The 11,884-nt window shown below is 44.6% G+C and overlaps 1 protein-coding gene across 2 annotated transcripts; it reads right to left on the bottom strand.

Annotated features, from left to right (window-relative positions):
• Positions 1-529: 529 nt before the first annotated feature.
• Positions 530-11,539, bottom strand: LOC134599772 (sialidase-3-like). Of its 2 annotated transcripts, XM_063444979.1 has the most exons (3): positions 11,201-11,539; positions 2,986-3,199; positions 530-2,482 (listed from the first exon to the last, which is right to left on the bottom strand). In XM_063444979.1, exons 2-3 carry the CDS (start codon positions 3,181-3,183, stop codon positions 1,529-1,531), a joined length of 1,152 nt encoding a protein of 383 aa, XP_063301049.1. In that variant the 5' UTR covers positions 3,184-3,199; positions 11,201-11,539; the 3' UTR covers positions 530-1,528. The 2 variants fall into 2 exon arrangements, with proteins under 2 accessions (XP_063301049.1, XP_063301048.1); XM_063444978.1 differs by lacking the exon at positions 11,201-11,539 and having other exon boundaries at positions 2,986-3,245.
• Positions 11,540-11,884: the final 345 nt, after the last annotated feature.

Raw genomic sequence — 11,884 nt, 5'->3', positions numbered from 1 at the left:
CTTCTCACTGTGAAAATCACAGTGAGAAGACGCCAGCATCCATAGGAAAGCATTGTAAATGCTTTCCTATGCGACCGCCTGAATGCGCACGCGCACGGCTCCTGCCGCGCATGCGCATTCAGCCGATGACGTCGCAAGGAAGGAGGAGAGGAGGAGGAAAGCTCCCCGCCCGGCGCTGGAGAAAGGTAAGTGTTTAACCCCTTCCTCTCTCCAGAGCCCGGCGGGAGGGGGTCCCTGAGGGCACTATAGTGCCAGGAAAACGAGTATGTTTTCCTGGCACTATAGTGGTCCTTTAAGGCCACTCCACCAGACAGGTTAACAGAACAAACTGCTTATTTTCTATGGTGTGTATTGCACTTACCTACAGAACGTTAAGTGTCACAAAGGTTAGTATCATTAGCAAATTATCCTAGCCATATTCCTGGACTGTATATTTTTCCCACATTGTAGCCCAATCATTGCTGTGTTAGTAAGAACATTTTGTAAACAAAATGCATATATATATATATATATATATATAAATTAGGAATAACAAAATGAAATCTATATAATTGGTATCTCACCAGCCTCAAGAATCAGCAGTTAAAGAGATATATCCAAACACTTCGTCATTATATACAAGTGTTCACATTTTCCATTTACAAGCTTTTTAAATTCCGTGACTGAATAATTTATCTATATAAAGATTCACTGCTGCACATTGCTACTCCCATTCCACTCAATGAGTGTGGCAGTCACTACAGTCAAAGTGACAGGGCTTGTCTCTAATTTATAACGTTAGAGGGACACCCATTAGTAGATGTCAACACCCACTTTTCTAAAACACATAGATAATAAAATACTATAAATTGCGTAATAAAAAAATTAAAAAACATGAAAAAGATGCCTATATGCAGCATATGCCAGGGTTTTAATCTGCCTCCTTTGACTTCAGGTTCAACCAGGAACTGGCTTAGAACTCTCAGCCAGTTCCTGGTCTATGTGTGACATCACATGCTCTCATCCTCATGCACTAATTTGGTAGCTGCTTTTGCAATACAGCTGCCCATTGCTTCAACGGAAGTGAGCTGCATCTGTACAGGTGAGGCTCCTGTGTATTCTTATAGGAAACCTCACTATAGGTTAATATGGCCTAGTTTCCAAAACAAATGTATTATTGAGGCAGGTAGAAATATCCATGTTTTTTCACATGCTGACTAGTATGCAAGTATTTTGGTATACTTATTCCACAAATATCTTCCTTTATATGTTATTAAACATGTTAACTAGTAGCTCTCTTTATCTATCATTTTATGACCCCTTTCGTAATTTAGAAACAAGTTAATTCACAATAGTAATCAATAGATTCTAAGAACCTATACCTGGGCTCTTAGCTTGAATAAGTCTGCCTTTTAAATGATTTACTGCTTAGTATTTTTCATAAGTCATTATTGTCTTACAGTTGTAGTGTTGAGAATGCACATTGCACACAGTGCGATAATTTTTAAAAGATTATGTCCGGACCCGCTCTAATAAAATGACCTCGACATTATTTCTTAAATCGTGCAAATAAGCTTTTCTTCTTCTTAATGTTTTCGAGAACATCTTCCAAGGTAAATAAGCAAAAATATATATGTTCATAATGAGTTTTATCACCACCCTCAAACAAAACCGCAAATGTGTTTGCTTGTTGGCAGTCGACAAGGTTGGAGTAGCCACTAAATCCTTCATAAATGACCCAAGGCTTGGACCAGGACTCAGACTTGAGTGGAAACTTGTTCAAGAATATTCCAAGATCTCTACGGTCATTTTTTATGGGGTGTGAAAACATTAGCCAATGATTGTGATTTTGCACAGTTTCCTCACCCCCAAGGAAACTTAAAACACTCCCATGACATCCGCCTTTTATCTCCTTCAGCTTTCTGCTCTTTTCTACAAACTTAAATTCTCCACCAATATTTAGGCTTAGCGCTTCCACTCGTTTAACACTTGTGGATCTGGCATTGCAATAAAGCATGTTTTTGCCATCATCACATATTTCCGCCAGCTCACATTCGCCACTATTGTATTTGACAATACGCTGAGATATTTCCCATTTATGACCCTGGTCTGCACTGTAGAGATAAAATGACTGGGCTGCATCAAACCACCAACGTATAAACCAAAATTTGGCAATGTAGACATAAGCAGGAATAATTAGTTTCCCATCTTGTGTTTGTATTCCATGACCTGGAGACAAGAAACAGGTGGTCATTTTCCTAATGCCATTGGTCACTTCTGTGATATCTTTGATGAAACTCCACGTTTTACCAAAATCGCTGCTGGTGACGTAGCACAACTTTGAAGAATTTCCCCAGACCCTCATGTGTTTTTCAGTGACTCCATCAGGTATACAGTTAAAAAACAAGAATAAAACTTTGGAGTTCTCGTCGTAGATTGAACAAGGATTCATGGTGCGATGGTTTTTCATGGTAGCTTCATGTAAGGGTTGGATTCCTTCCCACTGCAAAGGAGGACATTACCGTAGGTTATATTCCTGTTTAATGACCATATAAAAAAGAACAGTTTGTACTCTCTATTGTTACAAGTATTTAAATACGTAAAGAGTAACTCAAATATTCGTTGCTATCGAACTGACAGTGAATAATAATAAAGAATTGTGAAACCACATGACAAATAAACATAGGAACCTTCCACCTTATAGGACATACTAATATATCTCTGGATTGTAATAAAAGATAATAAGGTCACATTTCACATACAGAACACTAAAGCACTTTTGTTTTATATGCAATTTGAGATAAGCAGGTTTGTCTCAAAGTTGATCACCTCCAATTCCACCTATGTTTTGTCTACATGGTCACTCTTATCACCATTTTGTAGAAGTATAATTCCCTTCTTCCATTTTTCCCCAGACAGATTATAGTTCCACAAGATACTAAAAAGTACATTGTTAGTGCTGAATTGAAAATTATCTCAGTAAATCTTTCCAATACATAAAATTACCTTCACATATCCAGTCTTGTAGATCCCTCTTCTCATGACCACATATTCAGCACTGATGTCCTCATCGTTCTTCCGTCTCTCCGCAAAAGCCACAAATGTGTTCTCCTCTTTGATATAAATGAGTGACGGAATTCTGTATGCAGGACCATTGGGTTCATGACTGAACAGTGGAGTTCTCTCTGGAAGAGATGCTTTCATTGCTGGTTCTATGGACCTAAAACCACAAAACATAGAATATTAATCATTCAGCAGATACAAGTGAGACTTTGCTGTCTATCCACTATGGTCTGATTCTTTAACTGACTTTACATATTTAGATGAGGTTGGCTCATAACATGGCTGGTAATTTACGTAATTTGGGGGCATGGGGAAGGAAGAAATTCTATCTGTATTGTGGACACTTGCGCCAGGAGGACTAGGTATCCTACTAAAAAATAGCAATGAGGTTGGCACTAACAGTGCCAAAGAGACTGCAGTTTCCTCTGGTGTGGCAATATGGATCCTGCACTAGTTAGTGCCTGAATGACTGGGCATTACTCTAGTACGTTAATGAAGTGGCTTACGGCACATTAATGGGCATATAATTATGGACCCCTTTGCCCACATTCAGTTATCCTATTTATTACAATTAACCTAAATCCTCCAGGCCAATCAACTGGAAGCACCCTTCCTCTGGCCGTGTGTAACGAGTATATACCCCTACACGCAGGATCCAGCCAAACAGAAGACAGCACAGAGGAGAGATACGTCTACCGGACCTTAGAGTGGCCGGACTCGACGTAATAGGAGAAGACAGAGTCAGGAACGATCCGAGGTCAAGGGCACAAAGAGACAGCGTAAACGAGAACTAGCCGGGGTCTGGTACACAGGAATCAGCAAGCCGGCAAACAGTACAGACAAGGATAAAGCGAAAACGAAGTCAGAATACAAAGCCAAGGTCAAATACGGAGAAACACAACTGAACACAACAAGCACTAAAGGGAACTGTAGCAGAAACCACGATAGGGCAAGGAACTAAGGGAAAAGGGTGAGTATAAGTAGCCTTCAAACTAATGTGATTGGCTCCTGTCACTTCCACACCCCCAACAGGTAAGTGTATGGGGTGATTGGCATGACAGGAGCCAATGGGAGCCTTTTTGCAATTTAGGCTCCCACTGTCTCTTTAAGAGCGCGCCCGAGACTCGCGGCGCGCTCTTAGCTGCAGGCGGGACACGTGACCGCATCTCGCGGTCACTGCCCGTCTTCCTGTTAGGAGAGTCGGGTGAGCCGCGCGCGGCTCGTGCAGCCGCAGGACCGCGCGCGGCTTGAAGAGAGGACCGCGGCCGGCCCCCGGATAAGGTAAGTAACGCTACACCGTGACTGGAGTCCAGAGAGCCGCAAAGACTACAGCAGGACTTATCCACAACTTCTCTGGAACTGTGGTATGGCCGCAGCTCACCCGGTCAACTTTCCCCTTTGTTTTCCCCCCACTTTCCGAACAGCTATAAGAGCGCTTTTTGGAGAGCAGTCGCCTTGGACTATGTGGAACAATCACTCCCGGAGAGCAAGGGGTAGCGCCCCCTATTTCATTTTCAGGGGCTGACGGCATTTGGCCGGTCAAAGCTCCATTTATCCTGGATCTCTTTTGGTCATAGACACGGTTAGCATTAAGTCAAAATTTTACCCCGGTGGTGATTTGTCAATCCCTGATTTGGTGATTTTATTATTTTTTGGGGGTGTTTTTGTGCTGTGTTCTCTGTGTCCAGGAGATAATTAGCTTAGCAAGCAGCAACTCAATTATCTCCCAGACACAGAGGCACCAGGGCGGGATCATTGTACTGTTAAACAAGGGACCCCATGCTTGTGCCAATAAAATTAGATGTACTCCCAACATGAATTCTCAGCTAATGAATACACTACTTTCACTAGAAGGAGCTATAACACTACGGGAAAAGGGAATCCTTGGCGGTGATACAGCGGTGATCCACCACAGCAATGGTTTGCACGGTTTCATGGATCAATCACCACTTGGTAAGAATTTGAGGCTCCTGACAAATAATCAATAATCGAGTACTCTGGAGACAATAAACCACAATCACACTTGTTGTAGCTTCAAATATCATCTCTCCTTTATTGGGAGAGCATTGGGTATTTATGCAATCTTAGAATAGGGAAATAGCTGCAAACATAGTCTTATTTTAGACGGCGACAGTTAAAGGACCACTCTAGGCACCCAGACCACTTCAGCTTAATGAAGTGGTCTGGGTGCCAGGTCCTTCTAGGGTTAACCCATTTTTTCATAAACATAGCAGTTTCAGAGAAACTGCTATGTTTATGAATGGGTTAAGCCTTCCCCCTATGTCCTCTAGTGGCTGTCTCATTGACAGCCGCTAGAGGCGCTTGCGTGATTCTCACTGTGAAAATCACAGTGAGAGCACGCAAGCGTCCATAGGAAAGCATTATGAATGCTTTCCTATGTGACCGGCTGAATGCGCGCGCAGCTCTTGCTGCGCGTGCGCATTCAGCCGACGGGGAGGAGAAGAGGAGGATCGGAGGAGGAGAGCAGGAGGAGATCTCTCCGCCCAGCGCTGGAAAAAGGTAAGATTTAACCCCTTTCCCCTTTCCAGAGCCGGGCGGGAGTGGGTCCCTGAGGGTGGGGGCACCCTCAGGGCACTCTAGTGCCAGGAAAACGAGTATGTTTTCCTGGCACTAGAGTGGTCCTTTAATTTCATATTCTCCAGCTGTAAACAGTTCATCTTGCTACACATTCAGACATAGAGCACAGAAAGTTTATATCAATTTTATATTCTTTCCCAACTGCAGGGTTGTAACGACAGGGGCATGACATTGAGATGAACTGGTCTCGATGCCTATAGTGTCGCTTTAATGTTTAATATCCGGTGGTATGTGAGCCAGGAGCTGGGCCAATTCTGCTGTGGTCTGAGCTGGGTCTGTTTACAGCACAGAAGAGAAATATTTTTTGCTGCCCTCACTATCTGGAAAATGCATCCCGTGGTTGGTGAGCATTCCTGTGATTCTCTCATATAAACTCTAGAGAGATTCTGTCATTACCCTTTTAATGTTACTGGGCGTCTGCTGCCTTTTATGGGCCTCTGCCAAAGAAGGATACTTTATGGAATAAAGCAGAAACAGAGACTGGCAATATTCCATCGGAACACAGATGGAATCATTAGCAACATCACAGTATAATAGTGCTGTTATGGGGGCTGACAGAGCAGAATTTGGGGTAGTTTATTAGGTTGCAATCTTTCTCAAGGTGCCCTATTTTAGATATAGCGGGTGTGCTTAGTTATGAGCTGCTGAGTTAAGGTTGGATCCTATGAGAATTACCGTATATACTCGAGTATAAGCCGACCCGAATATAAGCAGAGGCCCCTAATTTTACCCCAAAAAAGTGGGAAAACGTATTGACTCGAGTATAAGACTAGGGTGGGAAATGCAGTAGCTACTGGTAAATTTCTAAATAAAATTAGATCCTAAAAAATGTATATTAATTGAATATTTATTTACAGTGTGTATATAATGAATGCAATGTGTGTGTATGAATGCAGTGTGTGTGTATGAGTGCAGTGTGTGTGTATGAGTGCAGTGTGTGTATGAATGCAATGTGTGTATGAGTGCAGTGTGTGTATGAATGCAGTGTCTGTGTATGAGTGCAGTGTGTGTGTGTGTGTATGTATGAATGCAGTGTGTGTATGAATGCAGTGTGTGTGTACGAGTGCAGTGTGTGTATGAATGCAGTGTGTGTGTATGAGTGCAGTGTGTGTATATGAGTGCAGTGTGTGTATGAATGCAGTGTGTGTGTATGAATGCAGTGTGTGTGCATGAGTGCAGTGTGTGTGTGTGTGTGTGTGTGTGTGTAGCTGAGCCTTGGTGGGGTGGGCAATTTTTTTTTTATAATTTTAATAATTTTTTATGATTATTTTTTATTATTATTTTGTATTATTATTTTTAATTTTATTTAATTTTTGTTCGTCCCCCCTTCCTGCTTGATACATGGCAGGGAGGGGGGCTCTCACTCCCTGGTGGTCCAGTGGATGGGCACTGTGTAGGAGGGGGGGCTGTGGGGGCTGTCAGATAGTTTACTTACCTCTCCTGCGCTCCTGTCAGCTCCCTTCTCCTCCGCGCCGGTCCGTGCAGCTCCCTCTGTCAGCTCACACTGTAAGTCTCGCGGCCGCACTATGACCCCGCGGCTCTCGCGAGACCTACACTGGGAGCTGACCGAGGTGCTGAACGGACCGCCGTGGATGAGGAGGGAGCTGACAGGAGCTGCAGGAGAGGTAAGTAACCGCTCTGCAGCCCCCACAGCCCCAGTCTGTATTATGGCAATGCAAATTGCCATAATACAGACATTGACTCGAGTATAAGCCAAGTTGGGGGTTTTCAGCAGAAAAAATGTGCTGAAAAACTCGGCTTATACTCGAGTATATACGGTATCTCTGGGTTATTCACTAAGGTGAAAGTTAATTTTATATTCAAGGTCAAAATAGCTCTGTGAGTCAGATATGACTTCAATAGGACTACTCTGGCCTTAATAGGGACACTATAGGCCAGGGCTTGACAACTTTGTTTGGCATCTAGGAGCCAGCTTAAAAAGTTAGGAGCCAGTCATTTTCAATTCTTAAAGGGACACTATTGTCACCAGAACCACTATAGCTTGATGTAGTTGTCTATAGCCTGTCCCTGCAGGCATTTCAGTGCAAACACTGCCTTTTCTGTGGAGTTTAAATTTCTGCTTAGTAACACCTCTAGTGACAGTCACTCAGACGGCCTCTAGAAAGGCCTGGGTCACTGCTGCATGGAGCCACTGAATGTTCCTCTCTCCAGCTCTCCTGGATGCAGAGCCTCTCTCCAGCTCTCCTGGATGCAGAGCCTCTCTCCTGCTCTCCTGGATGCAGAGCCTCTCTCCAGCTCTCCTGGGTGCAGAGCCTCTCTCCAGCTCTCCTGGGTGCAGAGCCTCTTTCCAGCTCTCCAGGGTGCAGAGCCTCTTTCCAGCTCTCCAGGGTGCAGAGCCTCTTTCCAGCTCTCCAGGGTGCAGAGCCTCTCACTGGCTTTCCTGGGTGCAGAGCCTCTCTCCAGCTCTCCTGGGTGCAGAGCCTCTCACTGGCTTTCCTGGGTGCAGAGCCTCCCACTGGCTCTCCTGGATGCAGAGACTCTCACTGGCTTTCCTGGGTGCAGAGCCTCTCTCCTGGGTGCAGAGCCTTTCTCCAGCTCTCCTGGGTGCAGAGCCTCTCTCCAGCTCTCCTGGATGCAGAGTCTCTCACTGGCTCTCCTGGATTCAGAGTCTCTCACTGGCTTTCCTGGGTGCAGAGCCTCCCACTGGCTCTCCTGGATGCAGAGACTCTCACTGGCTTTCCTGGGTGCAGAGCCTCTCTCCTGGGTGCAGAGCCTTTCTCCAGCTCTCCTGGGTGCAGAGCCTCTCTCCAGCTCTCCTGGATGCAGAGTCTCTCACTGGCTCTCCTGGATTCAGAGCCTCTCTCCAGCTCTCTTGGATGCAGAGCCTCTCACTGGCTTTCCTGGGTGCAGAGCCTCTCTCCTGTTGTCCTGGGTGCAGAGCCTCTCTCCTGTTGTCCTGGGTGCAGAGCCTCTCTCCTGTTGTCCTGGGTGCAGAGCCTCTCTCATGTTGTCCTGGGTGCTGAGCCTCTCTCATGTTGTCCTGGGTGCAGAGCCTCTCTCATGTTGTCCTGGGTGCAGAGCCTCTCTCATGTTGTCCTGGGTGCAGAGCCTCTCTCATGTTGTCCTGGGTGCAGAGCCTCTCTCATGTTGTCCTGGGTGCAGAGCCTATCTCCTGTTTTCCTGGGTGCAGAGCCTCTCTCCTGTTGTCCTGGGTGCAGAGCCTCTCTCCTGTTGTCCTGGGTGCAGAGCCTCTCTCATGTTGTCCTGGGTGCAGAGCCTCTCTCATGTTGTCCTGGGTGCAGAGCCTCTCTCATGTTGTCCTGGGTGCAGAGCCTCTCTCATGTTGTCCTGGGTGCAGAGCCTATCTCCTGTTTTCCTGGGTGCAGAGCCTCTCTCCTGTTGTCCTGGGTGCAGAGCCTCTCTCATGTTGTCCTGGGTGCAGGGCCTCTCTCATGTTGTCCTGGGTGCAGAGCCTCTCTCCAGCTCTCCTGGATGCAGAGCCTCTCACTGGCTTTCCTGGGTGCAGAGCCTCTCACTGGCTTTCCTGCATTAACTGTCCCGACGTTTCTGTTCTGTCATTTTCCAGAGATGGCTTGTCAGATCCACCGCTCCGGCTATTCTATGTATTTCTCCGGGCATCACCAAGAAACACAAAGAAAATATGCTATTAAATGTCAGGCCATTGCTTGGGTGCCAGGGTACAGTGTGTATACATACCGCCATGCCAGCACTCCAGCATTATTCTGCATGATAACCCTGGGTTACTTGGACGTAGTGCCACCTGTCAGCTCAGCTAATGAATGCCAGGCTGACATGCACCATTTATGGCTGCCAGTTGCCACCAGTGATGTAAATGGAGAGCCAGGCTGAATCTCACAGCACAGTTCCTGCAGGTTAACAAGACTGACACATGTACATTGCATTATACTGAGATGGTCAGTATGATGGAGGATCCCTGAGCAACGACTGACACATGTACATTGCATTATACTGAGATGGTCAGTATGATGGAGGATCCCTGAGCAACGACTGACACATGTACATTGCATTATACTGAGATGGTCAGTATGATGGAGGATCCCTGAGCAACGACTGACACATGTACATTGCATTATACTGAGATGGTCAGTATGATGGAGGATCCCTGAGCAACGACTGACACATGTACATTGCATTATACTGAGATGGTCAGTATGATGGAGGATCCCTGAGCAACGACTGACACATGTACATTGCATTATACTGAGATGGTCAGTATGATGGAGGATCCCTGAGCAACGACTGACACATGTACATTGCATTATACTTAGATGGTCAGTATGATGGAGGATCCCTGAGCAACGACTGACACATGTACATTGCATTATACTGAGATGGTCAGTATGATGGAGGATCCCTGAGCAACGACTGACACATGTACATTGCATTATACTTAGATGGTCAGTATGATGGAGGATCCCTGAGCAACGCAGATTAAAAATACAATAACGAAAATAGTGAAAATTTCAAAGCTACGATTTCAGAGACAGCATTCTGGCAACACCATCATTGCAATAAACTGCCGTGGTGATGGTGTTTGGAGTGTCCCTGAAAATTAACTCTGGCTTTTTGGTAAATCAAGTTAAATAATAAAATGGAACCGTCAAGAGTGGCCAATCACATTGACTATCAGTACATCTACTTATTAAAGAATGGGAATGGACTTCAGATAAGGCTACTTTATAAATCAGCTAGCAACAATGATACAACCATGCTATAACCTAGAAATATTATGTATTTCAGCAAAAAAAATTGATCTTTGTAACTACAGGGCAATAGTACAGTGAGATCACGCACAGAATTCAGAATAGTCCAGATATTCAATCCCGGACTCTCAGATATGATCTGAGACTAGAGGATGCTCAGCCAGGATAATGACAGGAATTCTGCCCTGAGGTTGTACGGACAATAAATCCAACCTTTTCTCAGTTAGTGGCGGCCATGGCTGGTTTTCCTGGCTGGTTGAGATTTATGGGATGTCAGGTCTAACAACAGGTGCACCAGAAGAGAGAGCAGAAATCTGTGACCAATAAAGGAATTAATCTTTAACCCCTTAAGGACCAAACTTCTGGAATAAAAGGGACTCATGACATGTCACACATGTCATGTGTCCTTAAGGGGTTAAACAGTTCTAGGACTTGCATTCCTCTACCAACATGCTGAGCCATCCAGACTGATAGGAGTTGTAGTCCAGCAGTGGAAAGTGAATTTGAACCCAGTCCTGTCAGTAGGATATATAAATATTAATATTTTGGTAATGACATAACTGTATTCTGTAGCCATGATTCATCACATTGTCTGAAACACCTCCCTGCTGACCACAGCACAGACCCAGTCTTCCAGCCAGCCCATAGGGATAACAGACATGAGAAGGGTACTTTCTTTTCACATATTTTTTATTAAAGGTTTTATATTTTTACATCTATATATGCTGTACTTTTATACTGAATACATATAAGACAAATTGTGTATGGAGATGCATTCATCAAATGTACAAAAAGAGAGAAAGGCACTTTCTGAGAGTGAACACAAACAGTTACAAGCATGACATGTTACAAACCTGGAATAGTGTGTGAGAACTCCCAGGGAATTTAAGGCAGTGTAACAGTTTATTCCAGATGGTTCCTATTGGTTCCCTGGCTGCTGATGTGTTCTGGCTGCTGATGTGAGATGGTTCTCCTGGTCCCACACTGAGTTCTCTGGCTGCTGATGTGAGATGGTTCTCCTGGCCCCACACTGAGTTCTCTGCCTGCTGAAGCTGGGGTGGGGTGGGGATTGTTTTGCACTCCCTGTGTGATCCTCCCTGAAGATTTCTGGTTTCTGATTGGATACAAAATCCTTTTTCTTGCTAGCCTTGCACTGCCTAGTACTGCTATACAACGTATCAACAAACCCTGAGATTAACCAGAATATTTATAAAAGGAAATTCCGAATTTTCCTGTTTAGTATTTCATCGCAGCAGTATGAGATTAACCCTACCACGCCTACTGCCATGTCTGGTCATAGCATGTTAAATCCATATTTGGCAGGACAATGATAATGTGTCATACAGTGACACTTTATTATAATAATGTTTATTTTGTATTGAAACCTGGAACACTGACATGGGAATGGCTAGTTTATTATCAGTGCTCTGTTCTATTAGGAGAAAAACCATTAATAGATACTGTACTTCGGAAACTCTCAGAATGATGTCTCATCCAATTGTCAACATGACAGCAACATATATATATCCCAGCAATAA

Source organism: Pelobates fuscus, chromosome 1 (genome assembly GCF_036172605.1).
Source record: "Pelobates fuscus isolate aPelFus1 chromosome 1, aPelFus1.pri, whole genome shotgun sequence".
Classification (NCBI taxonomy): Eukaryota; Metazoa; Chordata; class Amphibia; order Anura; family Pelobatidae; genus Pelobates; species Pelobates fuscus.
Note: the sequence above shows the minus strand (reverse complement) of the source record. Positions and strands in the feature narration are given on the sequence as shown.